Here is a 22,465-nt window from a genome sequence, read left to right on the forward strand (position 1 = left end):
TGACCACAGTCAGGAAGCGCATTTATTCATCATAGATGTGGAAACATGGAACCACAGAGGCTGTGACTGAAATAAATCCTCGTCTAAAACCTCGTTTAAAACATGAGTGAAAACATGAGTGAATTTGCACACTACCTCATCTTTAACATACATCAACACCAGAGCGAGTCACTTAAAGAAATTCATGCATTTCCACTAAATTAATTTTACAATTTGTATTTGTTTCATTTTCCTACCTATTCGTTAGTGCTTGTCAGTTGTCTCATCTTGTGCACTTTCAAGGTATATGTGAAACTAACAGCATCAAGTGGCTTGCTATGTTGCCAGATGGGGCAATTCAATGCCAAATTGGTCTGGTATTTGTCTAAAATGGATTGACGGTCATCTAGAAGGTTTTTTGAGACCTTCTGGATGAGTCACCCATGCCCTTTTGAAGTAATTTCAGTAGGCTAGTCATTCCTGGGAGGGTTCTCCACTGTTCCATGTTTTTTTCCCGATGATGTGCTTTGACAAGTAGACAAAACTACCAAGTGTTAAAACTTTGCTGTCCAAACAATCTGGCAATGAGTCCTCTTTGCAGAATTGTTTTAATTCAGATACACTGGAACCTTTTCCCAGCATGAATGTCGTCCTGTTTAAGATAATCTACAGCATCTCAGTCACAAAACCTTCATTATTTTAATTTTTGTAACCCATTCAGAGCTGGACGTTTTGTTTTTGTGCTTTGGGTCATTGTCCTGCTGCAGAACCCAAGTACACTTGACCTTGAGATCACAAACTGATGGCTGGATATTCTCCTACCTATTCGTTAGTGCTTGTCAGTTGTCTCTTCTTGTTTTTTTTTTTATAAACTATCCGTGCACTTTCAAGGTATATGTGAAATTACAGCATTAAGTGGCTTGCTATGTTGCCAGATTGGGCAATTTCATGCCAAATTGGTCTGGTATTTGTCTAAAATGGACTGACGGTCATCTAGAAGGTTTTTTAAAACTACCACACAACGTTCATTATGATGTTCTTTTTCAGGTCAAGTATGGTCAATATGCTTGTCTTGTCTTGTCTTGTCTTGAGCAAAACTTCTCCCAAAGATTGCACAACCAACCAGTCACAGACTATTAATGGCAATCACATCTTACAGAGGAAACATCAGGGCGATGACTACACTGAAAATGACAGTAGATGGATCCATCCATCCATCCATCCATCCCAAATGATACTTTTTTAAATACTTTTTTCTAAATTGTAACCAAAAAAAAATCCAAAAAGCGATAATGATTCTCACACATTGTATTTATGTAACAACCAATATGAGTAACATCATTCTCATACTGTCATCGTGAGAGACTCCATCCATTTTTGGATTTTGTTTGTGGTGGAACTAAAAACCTCATTAATATTTTAAATGCTTAAACTATATATATATATATATATATATTTTCCCTAAGAATACTGTTGGATGCATTTCAGATTTTAAGATTTTTTTTTTTTAAGAAATGTCAGCATTAGGTTAAATTATATTTATTTTTGTGGTGTCAGTCCTCTAAAAAAATGTTGTTTTTTTTTTTTTATAAAATATTATAAAAAGAAACACAGAGATAATAAATTCATCAAAATAATTAAATTTAATTATAATTAAATAGTTTTACATTTACATTTACAAAATAAATACATAAATTGAAGGAATAAGAAAGGTACCTAGTAGAAAAAGTTTAAACTCAACTACTAAAACTAAAACACTAACAGGCCGGTTTTCTGTCTTGAGGTTGGTGAAGTCATATGATGTAAGAGGATTAGGGGAAGCTTTGTGTTGCTGTAATAAAGAATATAAGGGAAGTTCAACTCTGAAAATCCCCTTATGAACCTCCTGCACGGAGATATTTACACAGATTAGTTCTAAATAAGTGGGTTAAAGGCTTTTACAGATCTATGAGTCTGGAAAAGGTTACAAAGCCATTTCTAAAGCTTTGCCACTCCAGAGAACCACAGTGATTCACTATTGGAGAAAACATGGAACACTGGTGAACCTTCCCAGGAGCGACCAGCGCTCTCTTTGCTCAATTGTCTTGTCATGTCTTGATTGGTTTGTAGTGTATTATACTTTTGAACAGAGCTCCTTGGAAGGCAGTTGTTTAAATGTTGTTCTGGGGGGTTTTGTAACCTCCTGGATGAGTTGTTCATGCCCTTTTGGAGTCATTTCTGTTGGCTGGTCACTCCTGGGAAGGTTCACCAGTGTTCCATGTTTTTTCTGCATTAGTGAATAATAGTAAATCAGTGTGGTTTTCTGGAGTGGCAAAGCTTTAGATATGATTTTGTAACCTTTTCCAGACTCATAGATGATCAATGACTTTCTCATCTGGTAGTTTGTATAGCTTTTTTTCCTTAATTAATAAAATCATATAAAAAAAAAACAAAATAAATATGTAGGGGAAAATATATTTCCACAGAGCCACGTGTGTAAATGTGTGTAATAAAGGATTTTACATTTAAAGAAATAAATACTATGAATTTGTATTGGCTGCATTATTGTTTTTTTTTGCAGCCACCTCGTGGTGAATATGTGGAATTGCAGTTTAGAGAATGCAGTCAATCAATGTTATTATACTTTCTCATGATGGCGTTAAAATAATGAACAAACAATTTCATTTCACCAATTTTTTATTAGTAATCAGTTATTTGATTCCCATGATGCAACTTTATAACAAATATATGAGTTAGTTTTATTATAACAAAAAAGTTTATATTATTTATAGAAAACTTTAGCAAACAGGAATGTGCCATAACGCACTTAAACGTGGAGCACCAGATTAGCTTACCAGATAAAAAAATATATAAAACATTATTATTAAAACAGTATTATTCCCTTTTCTGATCACTCATACAATTACTATACTGAGTCCTTCAGCCTAATGAGGTATTATATAAAGTGCAATTCCAAAAACAAAAAATACAGAATAAAAATTATATATATATATATAAAGATACTTCCCTTCCCTGCTGTAAACAACATCACATTAAATCATGCTCTGCTGTAATAAAAAAAAATGTGTATTGAGTAACAGTGTCTTTAGACACAGTATAAAAAATTATATTAATATAAAAAGTTCTAACACATTTAAGGCACTTTGAGTCTAAAATTATTGCCTTCGTGATTAAAGTGATTCAAGTACCGTATTTTTCGCACTATAAGGTGCAACAGATTATGAGACGCATTTTAAGCGACACTAGTAAGGGACAGGGGTGTCGCCATGTTTCCTTTCTAATTCAAAACTGTAATTCCTTTAAAGTCAAACGAGCGCTGGATGTTAATCTACACAGATTTCTCTCCTGAAAACAGTTTATTTGGGTGAGTAAAAAAAGCACTTCCGTTTATTTACAGTAAACTTTTTCTTTTTTTCCCCTAAATTTCCTTCAGGATGAATAAAGTATCTATCTATCTAGCTAGCTAGCTACCTTAGATTTCCAGTATTTTAGCACAATTTTAGGGCTATTTTAGCTTAGCACTAGTAAATGCTGCGCTAATACAGCGCTACACTGAGGAACCCTGAGTGTTCCAGGAAGCCAGGGCGGTCTTAGCTTGTGGTTCATCTCACTTAGCTTGTTTTAACACAGTAAACACGCAGACTACAGTTCAATATACTCTCTTCTGAATAGTGAACAAGCTAGCGCTTAGCACAGAGTGGTTAGCGGCTAATGCTAATAAAGCTCCAGCTTCCTGTATAACTTTGTACTTCAGCTTTACTTTTCAGAGTGGCTTTACTGCTATTAATACCTGAATGATAAAATTCATACATAAGGCGCACTAAAGATTTTTTTGGAAAATTAAAGGATTTTAAATGCGCTTTATAGTGTCAAAAATACGGTACACATCCTGTATTATTTGCTATGACTTTTCCCCACTCACTATAAAACAAGTGTATAAATCAAGTGTGATTCTGTCATTTTTTTTACTGTATTTGAAAACTCCTAAAAAACCTTCATTCACAGTTATCAAACATCACTAACATACCACTAATCACTAATGTACACTAATTTAGAGGTATAAACCCGCCGCCCTGCACACTATAGTTCCCCCTCTGGATGCACCCGACCACTTTATTGGTTTTTGCCGCCACCATTTGGTGAAGAAGAGGAACTACAGCTTGGAGAACGCAGTCAGTAATGCGCCAGTCAGCACCAGGCAAAAGGCCAGAACAAGAACCAGGTAATTGCGCAGTCCCTGGAGGAGAGAAAAGCATGTAGAACCTGTTTAATCAGTTCGTCAGGAAGCAGGAACACACACACACACACACACACACACACACACACACACACACACACACACACACACACACACACACACACACACACACACACACACACACACACACACACACACACACACACACACACACACACACACACACAAGCTTACCTTCACCTCCTTGAAAAGTAAAACACCCCACAGAGTAGCTATGAGTCCTGGAACCTGTAAAATAAAGAACACTCAAATATATGGATACAGTACAGTTTCCAGTAGCCCAAGAAAGCCTTAGTGTAGCACTGTGGTGGGTGCGTGTATTTAAATGCTGTAATTAAATGACACCACTTTAAGTACTGTAGTATCTCATTTATGAAACAATTTTTTTGATACTTTCAAAACACATGTTTCTAATGTTTTGAGAAAATGGGTAAATGGTAAACCATCGCAATATAAAAACTTTCTGGGGTTTTCACGAGAAAAACTAAGACAAATATAACTGAAAGGCTTACGCAGACAGACGCTTGTTCACTGCTAATGTTTTATTGGTCTACATGGCAGCAATAATGAGTTAAATTTGATTGGCTTGGTAAATAAAGAACAAAACAAAACAAAACAAATTTGGATTTAATAAATATTTTAGAATTACACAGCTCTTAAATGAGATTGTTTTGATATTGCAATACACCTCAAGAGATCTAATGGGTGATTTGAATGGCATTTCTGTGCCAAAAACAGTGAACAAAAAAAAAAAAAAAAAAAAAAGTTGGTTGTGTTTTGTTCTTGGAGTGATGTTGGTGCTGTATTATATTTTTTTACAGTTCAAAACGCTTGCAGGAGAACACTCAGTCAACTGAGTTAATACAGAGGTAAATTTAGAGGTAAAGACAGCCAGTACATCCCATCATAAGTGCTATTATCTATCGTTCTGTAAGAGCAGTCGGACACTTACCGTGGTGATGATCGGAAAGCTGACCACAGCACTGAGGTAGTGATTGGCCATAAACCAGCAGCATGTGGCCACGCCCCACATCACCCCAGAAATGAAACCTGAATAAAAAAAAATAAAAAAAAATGAAAGTAAACATCCGTACATGAATAATCAATACTACCTGAATATTCAAGAAGTGCAATAATTTACACTACAGGTCCAGCGGTCTAAAGCGCTGCCACTATGAGCAGGAGGTCGCAGGTTAGAACTCCCGCTCATGCAGCTTTGCCTTCAAGCTGCCGGCGCTCAGAGGGAGCAAAATTGGCCCTGCTCCCTCCGGGTGGGTAGATGGCGCTCTCTCCCCACATTACCCCTAGGGTGATGTCTTCAGCACAGGGCGTCTGTGAGCTGATGTATCAGAACCGAGTTGCTGCACTTTCCTCCAGGCGCGCTGTGATGCTTCTCGGTAATGCTTCATCAGCAGCAGCTCAAAAAGAAGCGGTGGCTAACTTCACATGTATCAGAGGAAGCATGTGTTAGTCTTCACCCTCCTGGTGTGTTGGGGCATTACTAGTGATAGGAGGAGTCCTAATGAGTGGGTTGGGTAATTGGCCGTGTAAATTGGGGAGAAAATGGGGAAAAATTTGAAAGAAAAAAAAAAAAAAAAAAAAAAAGTTTTAAAACACCCGTACTGTTTAGTAGTCCAGTAGCAGTGCTGTATGATTTATTTTATCATCTTATCAATGACTTTATTACTGAACTTCACCTGTCAGACCTCTAATTCTTCTCTTCACTGCAGAAACTGAGACCAATTTACAGAAAGGCCAATTTATACTTCCTCTGTTGACCCTACGTATCAACTGTTCTTTTATAATATTAATCATGTTTGGATTTTCAGTGGCTGTAAGCCATAATAATCATCAACAATAAAAGAAATAACATTTAAAATAGATTAAAATGTGTAATATCTATATAAATAAAGAAACTTTTCATTGATAAACAAATGTTTCTGAGCTTAAAACCCAGTTATCTGGATTGGACGACCGTCTTTCCAATTTAGGTCCTGCTGCAAATCCTCATGAACAAACTGACGTTCGCAATTAAGTTAAATTATAAATTATATTTAGTGTCTGTGGCATTTTTAGACCTTTGGAAGATACATTTAAAGAATTTTTAAACAAATTAAGGCCTTATTTTTACACAAAAGACTTTTTAAGGATATATGTGACGGCCTATAGGGTTAAACCTAATCCCCGTCTGTAAAACTGACCCACTCTATCATCTTCCGAAAAACTCCCCTCGCTGCAGTATGCTGTGATTAATTACTATTAATTTAACCTAGATCACACTAAAGTGTGCTTCACTAGTACTCAGTGGTAAAAACAAAGGATTGGAACTAAAGCAAACTAAGCAACACAGAAAGAAAAAAGATATAAAATGACTGATACCATATGACAATATTTGGAGACTTTTTTTTAAAGCAGGCTTTTGCTAGTTTCTAATCTCAAATATAAAAACTAAGAGAAAACTGAAAGAAAGTGTAGTTAAAGTGTATGCAATGTAGTTGACCGTGTCTTAGCGTGTCTTGGCATGTCTTACCGGGTAGCACAGCTTTAGGGAAGACCTGAGGCTTGTTCTTTTTGAAGGCGCAGTAGATGGAGAAGTAGACGGTGCTGGTGAGAAAGATCCCACTGAACTGCGCAAAGACATAATCCAGATCTAATAATGAGAAAAAGACATACATATCAATAGCAGCTCAACAGGAAACACACTGGCTTGTATTTATTTATAACTCGCTAGCATATATATCTCATCCATGATTTAAAAAAAAATATATATATATATTTATCAGACTCTCTCTCTTTTACTTAACTGGGAAAATCTGCTTTTAGCTACAGTACAGCACCAGCGAGCTGGAATTCGGGACACTGTAAAACTCACTAAAGCTCACTGGTGTCACTAAATCTTTTCGAACTTTTAATATCTAACCACCTTCAGACAGCCTGTACCTGCTTTAGTCGAATTGTCACCTTTTATTTATTTTGTACTTTTATTTATCTTATTTTATGTTTTTCTTTTTCCTTTTTATTTTATTTATTTCGTCCTTTCATTTTTGAAAATACTTTTTAAACTGCAGTGTGATTGGCTGAGGGGCGTTCTACGAGTGCCGTTATCAACCGGTAATGCACTGTAACCGAAGCTCTCTCCATGTATTACTCCCCCACATACAGGTAACCTAGCAACGATGCAGCGCTTACAAACCAAACAGCGCAGCTACAAACAAGAGCAGCAATGGAACTATTTTAACTTGCAGAGTTTTTATAATCAAACAGATTGTAGTTTTCTCGTCCTCTTTACCTCAAAATAATAATAAAGTGTAACATTGGCACTGCTTAAAACTGTTCTTACCAAACTGGCTGGCCCCGTAGTACGGCCCACCCGGATCATCTGTGTGGTTTTTGATGTACAGCACAGGGATGAAGGAGGAGCCGTAGAGGATTCCTGCTACGACAGCCATGACTGAGCCGCTGATAAACACAGGATAAAGGTCGAATCACTTATCTTACTTATTCTATCAGACAAGAACAATGCCTATTGTATTACTATTGTAGTTTATATACATACACAAGCCGTTTTTTAACCGGTGACAACATATCCACCCAGGAATCGTCCGTCAAACTCTCAGGAGATGAGTTTACAGTCTAAAACGTAAAAATAAAAAGAACGTGCATTTCTAGACATAGAAAGCACAACACTAAGAAAAAAAAAACTTATTTATACAGCTCTGGGGAAAAAATAATAGACCACTCCAGTTTCTCAATCACTTTATCTGATTTAGCTATTTATAGGTATATGTTTGAATAAAATAAACATTGTTGTTTTATTCTATAAACTACAGACAACATTTCTCCCAAATTCCAAATAAAAATATTGTCATTTAGAGCATTTATTTGCAGAAAATGAGAAATGTCTGAAATAACAAAAATATCCTCAAATAATGCAAACAAGAAAACAAGTTCATATTCAGTTTTAAGAGTTCAGAAATCTAGATTTGGTGGAATAACCCTGGTTTTTAAATCCCAATTTCAATGCATCTTGGCATCATGTTCTCCTCCACCAGTCTTACACACTGCTTTTGGATAACTGTATGCTCTTTACACTCCTGGTGCAAAAATTCAAGCAGTTCAGCTTGGTTTGATGGCTTGTGATCATCCATCTTCTTAAGAAGAACAAGTGCGATTAATCGCAGTTAATCACAGAATATTGTCGTGATTAATCGGATAAAAAATTTTTATTGGAAAAAAAAAAAAAAAGACGTACGCTGTCTACCAGCAGTGGCGTTTCCTCAGATGTGGTGGGTCTCTGAACATCAGTCTTCACAAAGAAAAACACAATGGCACTGTGGAGATAATAAGAACAGAAACACCAGTGAGTATTAGTCCTAGGTAACTGGAATAAAGAACAAGAAACCACATAAATTATATAATGTATTTTTTGCACTATAAGGCTTACTGGAATATGAGGCGCATTAAACATTAAAAGACACTAGTAAGGAACAGGGATGTCGCCATGTTTTCCTTCTAATTCAGCAGGTCTGGCCGCTGGGTGGCGAGACCTATAAAGCTAAGCTAAATTTAATGTAATTCTTAAAATAAAGAAAAACATTTTCTTCTGAAAAATGCTTATTTAGGTGAGTAAAGTGCTTTTGTTTATTTACAGTAAGGCTGGGTGCAGCAGCATTAGCATTAGCAGTTAACTGCTAGCACTAGCCGCAGTTAATGCTAGTAAATGCCACTAACAGAGCTAAACTGAGGAACCCTGAGTGTTCTGGTAAGCCAGGGCGATATTAGCTGGCGGTTATTTTATTTTATTTTAACATTTAACATTTAAACACGCAGACTACAGTCCGCTATACTCACCTCTGAATGGCAAAAGAGCTAGCGTTTAGCGCGGTTAGCCGATAATGCTAATACTGCTCCAGCAGTGCTTGCCGGGTTTAGCAGCAGGCTACAGCCCTATAATACTCACCTCTGAATGGCGAAAGAGCTAACTAGTGCTTAGTGCAGCTAGCCGGAACCGCTTTACTGCTCCTAACAACCTGACTGGTAGAATTCATACATATGGGGCACTTACGATATTTGGGGAAAATGAAAGGATTTTTTGAGTGCACCTTATAGTGCGCAAAATACGGTATACAGTACCAGCGAAAAAGTTTGGACACACCTTAAATTTAGTTTTTTTCATTATTTTAAAATGTTTTGCATTTTAGATTAATACTAACATCATCCAAACTATGAAGAAAACACTTGGAATTGTTTAGTAACCAAAAAAAAAACAAATGTGCGAAACAAACCAGAATATGTTTATTTTGTTCGATTCTTCAAAGGAGGCACTTCTTGCTTAGATAGAGAAGTTTTGCACATCTTGGCTGGATTTTCTCAGTCAGCTTTATGAGCTCAAGTCAATTTCAATTTTCATTTTTCTCAACTGCAGTCTCAAAGACCATCAAAAACGATGGAAATGATGAAACTGGCACTCATCAGGACCGCCTCAGCAAAGGAACAGCAAGAGTTGCACAGGATACGTTCTTTAGAGTATTTTGGTTTGTTTAACACTTTTTAAGTGACTACATGATTTCTTATGTGTTCCTTCATAGTCTGGATTTATTATATATATACACTGTATATTGTGTTACCTTAGCAAGCACAAGCCAGCTCCACAGTAGTTAAGCGTCGGTTTGGCCACGGTTTCGGCTTCGATGCCAAACCAGCCGAACCTAAGGACACGGGAACACATCAGAGGTTGCGTGAGGTCTTCTCCTTATCTGAGGCTGAATCAATAATAAAAATAACTCTACCACCTATCTTATCACAAGCGTTAGAGAGGATCAAAGTGCTGAATGTTGGAAAAACTGCCTGTTATATAATCGTTACATGACACCATGCTGAATGATTCAAAGAGTGAGTATAAGAAATAAGGCTTACCGTGAGCTGGCCCAGCCCATTAGAAGATTAAAGGAAGCCCATATCAAAAGACCTAGACCCAGACCAATGGTCTTCACTATAGGAACCACGGTGATGTTGCCTATACAATAAAGAAAAGAGAACACAAACACAGGAATTGGCACCATTCTCCATCAATGCTATTAAACAGTCAGACTCAAATATTCTACTCAATTCGTACTAGCATTAGTCGCTAACTGTGCTGAGCACTAGCTATTTCTCCAATAAAACAAGCCGACGAACCGCTAGCTAATATCACCCTGGATTACCAGTGTCGGGCAGCATTTACTGTTTGTCACGAATGCTAATGCTGCTGCACCCAGCCTTAGTGTAAATCTGGAAATCTAAGCTTACTGTGAATAAACGGAAGCGCTTTAAAAGTTGTGTTTACTAAGCTTAGCTTTACTTAACTTAGTTAACCCCCCCCACCACCACCACCACCCAGTGGCAAGACCTGCTGGACAACAAGAAAGAAAAACATAGCGACACCACTGTTCCTTACTAGTGTTGCATCATTCACCTTATAATGCGAAAAATAAGGTATGTAGATTTATTCCAAAGCTGCAAAATCACCAACTTTAGATCAGAACATTACCACAGCCTACCACACACCAAATGCGGAACTCACCTGTAGACCAGATGGCTCCTCCCAGCATGGCTAAAGGCCAGAACTTTGGGCTCCTCAAGATTATGTTGGCCACCAGAGAAACAGTCCATATGGCAGCGCACAGAACCCACTGAAAGAACATGCCTACAAAACGAAACATATGTTGGTGTACTGTCGGAGATGATTGATTTTTTTGATGAATCAATCAATAATTAGAATGCTCAATATGGTATTCAGCTTTACTTTATGATCTTTAATTTTGAGATGGGTTTTTTTCCTTTTGATTTTGATTCAATTCCCTTTATTTTACTGTAACACCAAAACACAACATGAAATTGCCCAAATTGTCTTTGTATGCTGAAGAATTAAAACTTTCAATTTCAATATAATTGAATCATAATAATCATAATCCCCCTCCTGCACCAAAAGTTACATACATACATACATACATAACTACTAAATACCTAGATTTGTATCTAAGTAATGTGAATTTTTAAAAGGGCTGTCGTCAATGTTAATTACGCAACCAAGTTTGACCCCAACTTTTTTTTATTAAAAAAATCCATTTAAAAAACTTGCGTCTTAAGAAGACCAAGTGCAATTAATCTCAGATAATCACAGAATATTGGTGTGAATAATACATTACTGATTACAAAACTGATTACATTTTTTAATCGATTGACACCACTAGTTTTTATTAATAATAATAGTAAGAGCGTTGCAATCGTATCAAAGTACTTCTAGCCATAAACTGGGACCAACTTTTTTTTCTTATCTCTTACTTTTCTGTTTCTTTTTACAATGTTTTTTTCATAATTTATTTACATGATATTTATGCTTCTACACTTCTTAATACTTTTATATTAGGTCGTTATATCTTATTTTATCCTTTCTTGCATTTCATTGACTCCAAAAACTGCACTGGATTATGTTGCCATTCCTTCAAAAACCAATAAATCAATTTCCCCACAAATATGTTAAATATCTTGTATAAGATAGTTCTACACAGCTAGAGTATCTATATTTGTATCAATATATTGCCCAGTCTAAGCAAGATCATGCTTTTTCCCCCCCCTCAAAATGTGCTAAAGATCAGCAGCAATGGGCTAACTGCCTCACCATCCCCAGTATCGATCTTCTTCACTGGGACGAAGTTGCTCCCGTAGAAAACGACGGACACAGCGCAAGAAACAAAGCCGTAGACCAGATCAGTGGAGTTGGTTCCATTAGAAGCTCCCAGGAGGCCAGGAAAATCGACCAGCGACGCCATCTCTGAGATTTACTAAAAGACACAAATATACATATACATCAAAAATTATACACACATTTCATTATATGACAAACAGAACTTTAATATTTTATTTTATTTATGACAAAAAAAATCTGTATATCTGGCCATTGCTCTGTATTATGAAAAGTGGCTCAACAGAAATGCTTTAAAACGTACAGTTTTTCTTTACAAAATTTGATTTGAAATTAGAAATTAAGCTCAGGTTAAGGTCAGGACTCTGTGCAGGCTAGTCAAGTTCTTCCACACAACTGTCTTTATGGACCTTGTTTGGGAACTTGTGCACACTGGTCATGTTGGAAGACGAAAAAGCCATCATCAAACTCTTCCCACAAAGTTGGGAACATGAAATTTTCCAAAATCTCTTTGTTTGCTGAAGCATTAGGAGTTATTTTCACTGGAACTAAGGGACCAAGCTCAATTCTTGAAGCAAAATAACCCCACACCTCATTTTAATAATCCCCCCTCCACCAAACTTTACACTTGATGTAAGGCTTGGGTGGAGGTGCTCGACCATGGAAACCCATTTTGTTGTCATTCCCACTCGCTTCCACTTTGTTACGTCACTGACAGTTTACTTGTTGCACAGGTGACATCCTGTAATTGACTGGAATTTCACAAGGCACCATGTTGGAATTTACTGGGCTCCTGAAAGTAACTCATTCTTTCACTAAATGTTTGTAGAAGCAGTCTGCATGCCTAGTTGCTTGGTAGACATGGAAGTGATTGGAAACCAAGTTCAATGTGAACACATTTGCAAGTAAGTGTACCTCTACACTTTGGAGAGATGTACATGGTTGATGTCTTGGACTTAAACCTTTTTACCCTGGCTTCTATTTTACAGAGAATTTAGAGCTTTTGTATAAAAAAATGCCATTTTGTAGAAATTAAGCTTTGAGGCTGAGGTCAGGACATTATCCTGTTGTTCCCAGTCACTTCCACTTTGTTATAATATCACTGACAGTTGACTGTGGAATATTAAGTAGCTCCTAAGAGCGACTTAGTCTTTTACTAATATGTTTATAGAAGCAGTGTTGGAGAGATGTACACAGTTGATGACTTGGAACCAAACATTTTTACCCTGGATTACATTTACAAAGAATTTACAGGTTTTTCTTTTTTTTTTATAAAATTGTAAAAATTAAGATCTTTGAGGTCAGGACCTTGCTTTGTGCACTAGTACACATTGCTCATGTTGGAACAGGTAGAAGATGTCCATTAAATGTTTCCACAAAGTTGAAAGCATGAAATTGTCCAAAATCTCTTGGTTTGCCAAAGCATTGAGAGTTTCAGGACTTCTAAAAAAAAAAATAAAATAAATAACCCCACACCAAAATCATAATAATCCCCCCCTCCACCAAACTTTACACTTGGCACAATGCAGTCAGTGTGCTTTACACTACTGCACCAACTGCTACCAATGCAAAATGCGTTTATTTCACTGAAACTAAGGTTCCAAACCCAATTTTTTGGGCAAAACAACCCCACACCATAATCATAATAATCCCCCCTCCACCAAACTTTACACTTGTCACGATACGTAGCATTGTGTTTTGTGATATAAGGCTTGGATAGAGCTGTTCGGCAATGGAAACACCATTTGCTGTCATTCCCAGTCGCTTCCACAAAGTTGGAAGCATGAAATTGTCCAAAATCTCTTTGTTTACTGAAGCATTAAGAATTCTTGAACTCCTAAACTCATAATAATCCCCCTCTACCAAACTTTACACTTGGCACAATGCAGCTTTGCATTGTGTTTGGTGATGTAAGTCCTGAATTAAAACATCATCAATGATTTGAGTGATAGGCAGGTTACGATAGAGTTTACCGCTAAAGTTTACAGAGATGTACACAGTTAATATCTTTCAGAATTAATAGTGTCCCTTTTAAATATCATTACTCCTCTCTCATTTCCTCCAAAGTGTATTTTACATGAATAAAACCAGCAAAAAAGAAAGATTAATCTGTATTTATCCAACACCAACTATATTCTTACTTATCAGTCTTGTTTTAATACCCTGCTCTTTTCATGTTTATCCTCTGTAATGTGTTAATTCAGTGTACAGCAGCAGTAGTAGTAACAGTAGTTAGGTTAGTTGGTTTACCTGAGACTGAGTTGTTGTTAAGAAGCAGCAGCAGCTCTGTAAAGAGCGGCTCTGTAAGTTGGAGAAGCGGTAAATCCTCAGTGTAGTGTAATTTAAAGAAAAGAGAGAGATAAAGAGTCTCCCTGCGCTGTTTAACGCTTTAATTCCTGAGAGAAACGCGGAGAAACTCTCCCTCCGCCGCCAAACATCCAAAACTTCCGCCTTCAGCTTCATCAGCTGCTCTACCGTCACCTGACTCTCACTGCCGCACAACCGCGGAGTGCGCATGCGCACACACAGAGAGAGCGCGCGCGAGAGAGAGTCCGTTTCTCTGATTTTGCTATTTATATTATATAAACTACTATAAAATGCTATAAAATATTGTCATTTAAAGCATTTATTTGCAGGAAATTAGAAATGTCTAAAATAACAAAAAAAAAAAAAAAAAGATGCAGAGCTTTCAGATCTCAAATAATGCAAAGAAAACAAGTTTAATATTAATAAAGTTTTAATAAAGTTCAGAAATCAATATTTGGTGGAGTAACCCTGTTTTTTTTATCACAGTTTTCATGCATCTTGGTTTTATGTTCTCCTCCTCCACCAGTCTTACACGCTGCTTTTGGATAACTTTATGCTGCTTTACTCCTGGTGCAAAAATTCAAGCAGTTCAGTTTGGTTTGATGGCATGTGGTCATCCATCTTCCTCTTGATTATATTCCAGAGGTTTTCAATTTGGACAAATCAAAGATACTCTTCCTTTTGTAAAAAGTCTAAAAATAAGAATAATGTTCTTTATTTAAATATGTTATTTTAATGCTATTTATTTAATTCTATTGACACTAATATTAATCTATAATGGGCAATAATGGGTCATCTTGATATTTTTTTTCTTGTTTTATTCTGAGGGAGAGATAGAAGGAGGGATAGAGGGAGAGATATGAGGGAAGAAAGATTCAAAGAGAAGAGAGAGGGGGAGAGAACAAGGGAAGGGGATAGAAGGAGGGAGAGAAAGATTCAGAAAGAAGATACATGAAGTGATAGAGGGAGAGATAGAAGGCCGGAAAGAGAGAGGGAGAGAAGAGACATGAAGTCATAGTAGAGGGAGAGAGGGGGTAGAGGAAGAGATAGAAGGAGGGAGAGAGGGGGAGAGAAAGACAGAGGAAGAGATAGAAGGAAGGAAAGAAAGAGAGAGGGAGAGAGATAGAAGAAGGGAGATAGATGGGGTATAGGGAGAGAAAGTGGGGATAGAGGGAAAAATAGAAGGAGGGATAGAGGGAGAGATAGAACAAGCTAGAGAGAGAGAAGGAGAGGAAAGAGGAAGAGATAGAAGAAAGAAGACAGATGAGGTAGAGGGAGAGATATAAGGATGGAGAAAGAGAGGGAGAGGAAAGACAGAAGCAGAGAGATAGAAGCAGAGAGATAGAGAGAGGGAGAGAACAAAGGATGGGGAGAGATAGAAGGAAGGAGATAAAGATTCAGAAAGAAGAGACATGAAGTGATAGAAGAGGGAGAGAGGCCCGGTAGAGGGAGGGATAGAAGGACGGAAAGAGAGAGGGAGAGGAGAGACTGGAAGAGATAGAAGGAGGGAGAGAGAGGGGGAGAAGAAACAGAGAAAGAGATAGAAGGAAGGAAAGAAAGAGAGAGGGAGAGAGATAGAAGAAGGGAGATAGATGGGCTATAGGTGGAGAAAGGTGGGGTAGAGGGAGAAATAGAAAAAGGGATAGAGGGAGAAATAGAAAAAGGGATAGAAGGAGAGGAAAGAGACAGAATAAGGGAGACAGACGGGGTAGAGGGAGAGATATTAGGGTGGAGAAAGAGAGGGAGAGGAAAGACAGAGAAAGAGATAGAAGCAGAGAGATAGGGAGAGGGAGAGAACAAGGGAAGGGGGAGAGATAGAAGGAGGGAGAGAAAGATTCAGAAAGAAGAGACATGAAGTGATAGACGAGGGAGAGAGGGGGGATAGAGGGAGTGATAGAAGGCTGGAAAGAGAGAGGGAAAGGAGAGACAGGAAGAGATAGAAGGAGGGAGAGAGAGGGGGAGAAGAAACAGAGAAAGAGATAGAAGGAAGGAAAGAAAGAGAGAGGGAGAGAGATAGAAGAAGGGAGATAGATGGGGTATAGGTGGAGAAAGGGGGGGTAGAGGGAGAAATAGAAAAAGGGATAGTGAAAGAGGAAAGAGAGGAAGAGATAGAAGAAGGGAGACAGGTGGGGTAGAGGGAGAGATATAAGGATGGAGAAAGAGAAGGAAAGGAAAGACAGAGAAAGAGATAGAAGAAGAGAGATAGAGAGAGAGAGAGGGAGAAAGAGGGAGAAGAGAGACAGAGGGAGAGATAGAAGAAAGAACAGAAAGATTTGGAGAGGAAAGAATATTATTTTGGATTTGGATTTTTTTTTTTTTTTTTTTGTAAAGGATTTTAATGATTAATGACAATTTTTTTAAATCAATACTTTTTTCCCTGATCAGGCGTTTAAGGGTTAATAAAATACAGTGCAGTACTAAAACTGCACCACTAGAGTCTGCTGTTACTCTCATACTCACGTTCTCTGACACGCCATTACTTTTTTTCATTTTTCATCTTATGAGCAACAAAGTCAACAAGGTGCTTTCAGACAAACTCCTTCAGCTGAGGGTAAGGGGTGGCTCAGTGTTTGGAGAGCTGCGTTATTGATCACAGGGTTGTGGGTTTGATTCCCACATCCACTGAACTTAGTAGAAAAACATCATTCCCTCTCTTTCTCCCAGTCACCGACTGAGTCAGATATCTAGTATGCCAAATATTTGCCAGGCATCTGTGACAGGGTGCTGATCAGTCATTAACAGCTTGGTTAGCGTCTTTCAGTAGTTCACACTATGTGAGTAAGCGATCGAGTTTTGTCGGCAATCAACGAAAAACTGTCGACGACTGAAAAACTGGGCTAAAATCGTGTAGTGTGAACCTGACACAAGCTGCCACAGTTGTGCGAAGAGAAGATTTGTTTGATTCCATGGATTCGCTGGTTTTAGTGTCTGTCTAGTAAACAGGATGTCTTGGGTTTGAATCCCAGTGGTCTTTAAGCTGTGTACCATTTTAATAAGTAGGAAATTTCAACTAGACCAAAGCGAGAAATCAGATTTCCTACTGGGAAAGTTGGGAGAGCCTCACCAACCCAAGTTCAGAATCCACGATGGGTGATATTTTTAACTGGAATGCCGTCAACTCAGGTAAGATGTCATTATGAGTTCTGACATGTAGTTTCTTAGGTAAATGTTTTGTAACCCAAGCCTGCTTTGAAATTCTTTGGTCTTCCTGATGCTGTTTGTTCACTGGGGCTGTGTTTTGGACCTGTGGTTTTCTTTTTCTCTGTAATTCCATCTGCAGTATGTAGCCGCTGCTCCTGACTCCCAGTCGCCGACTGGGTCAGATATCTAGCATGCCAAATATTTGCCAGGCATCTGCGACAGGGTGCTGATCAGTCATTTACAGCTTGGTTAGCATCTTTCAGTAGTTCACACTACGTGACTAAGCGAGCGAGTTTTGTCGGCAATCAACGAAAAACTGTCGACGACTGAAAAACTGGGCTATCGCTATTCATGTAGTGTAAACCTGACACAAGCTGCCACAGTTGTGCGAAAAGAAGACGTTTTTCATGTTTAATTCCATGGATTCGCTGGTTTTAGTGTCTGTCTAGTGAACACGATATCTTAGGTTTGAATCCCAGTGGTCTTTAAGCTGTGTACCATTTCAACCAGTAGGAAATTTCAACTAGAACGCAGCAGAAATCAGATTTCCTAATAGGAAAGTAGGGAGAGCCTCACAACCCCAAGACCAGAATCCACGATGGGTGATATTTTAACTGGAACGCCATCATCTCAGGTAAGATGTTACTATGAGTTCTGACATGTAGTTTCTGAGGTAAATGTTTTTATAACCCAAGCCTGCTTTAAAATTCTTTTGTCTTCATGACACTGTTTGTTTCCTGGGGCTGTGTTTTGGACCTGTGGTTTTCTTTTTCTCTGTAATTCCATCTGCAGTATGTAGCCGCTGCTCCTGACTCCCAGTCGCTGACTGGGTCAGATATCTAGCATGCCAAATATTTGCCAGGCGTCTGTGACAGGGTGCTGATCAGTCGTTAACAGCTTGGTTAGCGTCTTTCAGTAGTTCACACTACACGACTAAGCGAGCGAGTTCTGTTGGCAATCAACGAAAAACTGTCGACGACTGAAAAACTGGGCTATTGCTATTCATGTAGTGTAAACCTGACACAAGCTGCCACAGTTGTGCAAAGAGAAGACGTTTTTTCATGTTTAATTCCATGGATTCGCTGGTTTTAGTGTCTGTCTAGTGAACAGGATGTCTTAGGTTTGAATCCCAGTGGTCTTTAAGCTGTGTACCATTTGAACAAGTTGGACATTTCAACTGGAACACAGCGAGAAATCGGGTTTCCTACTGGGAGGGAAAGTTGGAAGAGCCTCACCAACCCCAAGTTCAGAATCCAAGATGGCTGCACCACACATTGACAGATGATCACCTGGGTGATATTTTAACTGAAACGCTGTCAACTCAGGTATGATGTCATTCTCTGCTCTGACACTTGGTTTCTGAGGTAAATACATCATTAGTCATAGTATCTTTAAAAGGCAATTGTTGCTTAGTGGTTAGAGCATTAAATTGGTGATCAAAGGGTTGTGGGTTCAATTCTCAGACCTGTATACGTAGGTATAATCACCATAAATGTGCTTCAGTTAAAGCAAATCACTCTCAACTTATTTTGTAAAATTGAGGCTATTAGAGAATTTTTGTGCTTAGTGCCCAAAGGTTGCCACTTACGCAACTCTGCATTTATATTTCCCATTATTTCCCAAGTCCTTAACTTTCCGTAATTCTAATGCTCAGAATGGCAGCTTGAAATGCAGGGGACACACCCCCATATCAGGCTTCCCGTTTTCCCACTCCGTTTATGATGACAGTCTGAATAAATGAATACATAATCAGCAGGAAGAAACCCATTTCCCCCTCATTTAATAGGTATGACATTGCCGTTCTTTCCGAGTGCTTAAGCTTGTTTGGAAGGTAGTTGATGGCTGGAGGACAGTGAAAGGGCTTCCCACCCAATTTAATGGTTTATTGATTAGCTGCTTAAACTCTGGGGGTATTCTAAAGGCTAGTTGTGAATAGTCAGCTGACCTCATGCTTTAAATAAGGACATCAAGCACATACCATGATAATAAACCAGTGATTCAGTCCCACTTGATTATTCTGAAGCACTTGGTCATTGACCAGATAAGCAGATAATGCTGGACCAGCTATAGTTAAACGTCTACAGTGGCTTACAACCACAAACGTAAATGTATTTTACTGAAATTTACTTATTTAAGTGATAGACCAACACAAAAAGCACATCATTGTGAAGTGGAACAAATTTCGTTGTAATTACAGCTGCAAATCTTTTAGGATCTGTCTCTACCACCTTTGCGCATCTAGAGATTGAGATTTTACCCCATTCTTCTTTATAAAACAGCTCAGATGTTCAATGGGATTTAGGTCTTTTGGACTTGGGCCATTCTAACACATATATATGTATATATATATTCTTTTATCCAAACTATTTCACTGTAGCTCTGGCTGTATGTTTAGGGCCATTGTCTTGCTGGAAGGTCAATCTCCTTCCAAGTCTCAAGTCTTTTGCAGCCTCCAACAGGTTTTCTTCCAGGTTTGTCCTGTATTTAACTCCATCCATCTTCCCATCAACTCTGACCAGCTTCCCAACTTCCTAACTCTGTCCCTGCTGAAGACAATAAAGCATCTCTACAGCATGATGCTGCCACCACCATGTTTCCCAGTGAGGATGGTGTGGGTTCCTTCTTGCACTAATAGTTAGTTATCCTGTGGACAGATTCTCCCACCTGAGCTGTAGATTTCTGCAGCTCCTCCAGAGTGACCATGGGTTTTTTGGCTTTTGATTCTCTGATCAGTGCTCTCCTTGCTCAATCTGTCAGTTTGGGTGAACGGTCATGTCTTGGTAGGTTTGCAGTTGTAGAAATACTTTTTCCAATTTTGGATGATGGATTGAACATTGCTCCTTGGGATGCTCACAGCTTGGGATGGGTTTCTATAACTCAACCATAGTTTTTAAACTTCTTTGGTCCTTATGATGCTAATTATTCACTAGTATTTTCAAGACACCTGTTTGACTGCATTGTACGAAGTGTAAAGTTTGGTAGAGGGGGGTTATTATTATTATTATTATTATTATGAAGTGTGGTTGTTTTTCAGGAGTTGAGCTTGAGCCCTTAGTTCAGGTGAAAGAAACTCTTAATGCTTCAGCAAACCAAGAGATTTTGGACAATTTCTTGCTCCCAACTTTGTTGGAACAGTTTGGAAAAAGGCCCTTTTTCTGGTCCTGTTTCAACAAAACCAGCAAGGTCCAACCATTTAAGATGTGTGGAAGAACTTGACTGGCCTGCCCAGAATCCTGACCTTTGGAATGATTTTGAGTGGAGATGGTCAAAGAATGGTCAAAACTTACTATAAACACCCCTCTAAACCTTGTGGAAAGCCATCACAGAAGAGTTGAAGCTGTTGTAGATGTTCATAGATATTATGGGATGTGATTCACGTGCATGCAAAGGCAGTGTAGTGTGAATGTGTAAACGATTCTTTGCTGGGCCTTAATTAGTTGAGACGACTGGCACAGTGCTGCGATTGGCTAGACATGTGAAAGGCAGGCTGCGATTGGCTGCGGATTTTCATCTAGGAAGTGAGCACAGCAAGATGGAGCTTGACTGCTGAGTTGCAGCTGCCATGGCAGTCTGTTTGCCCAAGGGCTTCACTCTCTGTGTGTGTGTGTGTGTGTGTGTGTGTGTGTGTGTGTGTGTGGGCATGTGTGTGTGTGTGTGTGTGTTTGTGCAGAGCGCATCCTCAAGGAGAATATAGAATGAACGTGATGAATACCAAGTAGCTGGCTCATTTACTCAAACACACACTTACATACATATACAGAAGAGGCTCATGCTAATACACACAACAAGTGAAGACATTGTTTTAAATGTGTGTATACGTGTGTGTGTGTAGGCAGCAGGACTATCAACTGTTAAAGAGTGTGTCCTCAGAGTGCCCCCTACAGAGCCACATCTGCTGTTCTACCACGAGAAGAGCAAAATTGCTTAAAGCTCTTTGAGTTAAAAAAAAAACATCAACAATCTCCTGTCAGAGCTTTTAAAGCACTCGTTCAATTTGCAGAGGATGGCGGAGATAAAGTGACTTTAAAAGGACGAGTTTGTTCTAAACAGAACGTGCGCCTTGTGCCAAAAGAGCTGCCTGTGTGGCCGTTCAAGCTCTTCCTTTGTGCTGGTTATTAACTGGGAGCCTGCCAGATTTGAAGCTACTAACATATAGCTCTGAAAAATGAACAGAGCACTTCAGTTTCTGAATCAGTTTCTCTCATTTTGCTATTTATAGGTATATGTTTGAATAAAATGAACATTGTTGTTTTATTCTATAAACTACAGACAACATTTCTCCCAAATTCTAAATAGAAACACTGTCATTTAGAGCATTTATAGCAAAAAAAAAAAAAAAGATGCTGAGCTTTCAGACCTCGCATGGAGGCATGTTCTCCTCCACCAGTCTTACACACTGCTTTTGGATAACTTTATGCTTTACACTCCTGGTGCAAAAATTCAAGCAGTTCAGCTTGGTTTGGTTTGCTGGCTTGTGATCATCCATCTTCCTCTTGATTATATTCCAGAGGTTTTCAATTTGGTAAAATCAAAGAAACTCATCATTTTTAAGTGGTCTCTTATTTTTTTCCAGAGCTGTACATTCATTGACAAAATATAAATAATAATAAATAATAATAAAAATACCCTGGATTGATTTTGTTTGTTTTTTGGCTTTTTTGTCATACTTACATTTTTCAGATTATCAAACAAATTTTAATATCAGACAAAGATAACCCACAAAGAGTGGAAATGTAAGAACAGATGAGGAAAAAAAATCACTGACATCAACAGTCAAAGACTAATCAAGCATAAACATCCTGTTTAAGATCATCCACGGAATCTTGTAGACTTGTTCGTGTGCTTTGGGTCATTGTCCTGCTGCAGAACCCAAGTACACCTGAGCTTGAGGTCACAAACAGATGCCTTTGAATTCTCAGAGTCCTTCAGGATGTTCTGGTAAACAGCAGAATACCTGCTTCCATCTATTACAGCAAGTTATCCAGACCCTGAAGCAGCAAAGCAGCCCCAGATAATAATCACACTACCACCACCATGTTTTAAGTTCAGTATGATGCTCTTTTTCTGACATTGTGTGTTAGGTTTACACCAGATGT

At 38.3% G+C, this 22,465-nt stretch overlaps 1 protein-coding gene across 1 annotated transcript; it reads right to left on the minus strand.

The window, feature by feature from the left end:
- Positions 1 to 2,637: 2,637 nt before the first annotated feature.
- tmem144a (transmembrane protein 144a) lies at positions 2,638 to 14,390 on the minus strand. Its single transcript, XM_022681769.2, has 12 exons — positions 14,172 to 14,390; positions 11,898 to 12,060; positions 10,800 to 10,922; positions 10,154 to 10,253; positions 9,865 to 9,945; positions 8,490 to 8,568; positions 7,794 to 7,870; positions 7,578 to 7,696; positions 6,768 to 6,887; positions 5,190 to 5,287; positions 4,412 to 4,465; positions 2,638 to 4,216 (listed from the first exon to the last, which is right to left on the minus strand). Exons 2-12 carry the CDS (start codon positions 12,046 to 12,048, stop codon positions 4,133 to 4,135), a joined length of 1,086 nt encoding a protein of 361 aa, XP_022537490.2. The 5' UTR covers positions 12,049 to 12,060; positions 14,172 to 14,390; the 3' UTR covers positions 2,638 to 4,132.
- Between the last annotated feature and the right edge of the window lie 8,075 nt (positions 14,391 to 22,465).

The sequence above is a fragment of the Astyanax mexicanus genome, chromosome 25 (assembly GCF_023375975.1).
Source record: "Astyanax mexicanus isolate ESR-SI-001 chromosome 25, AstMex3_surface, whole genome shotgun sequence".
Classification (NCBI taxonomy): Eukaryota; Metazoa; Chordata; class Actinopteri; order Characiformes; family Acestrorhamphidae; genus Astyanax; species Astyanax mexicanus.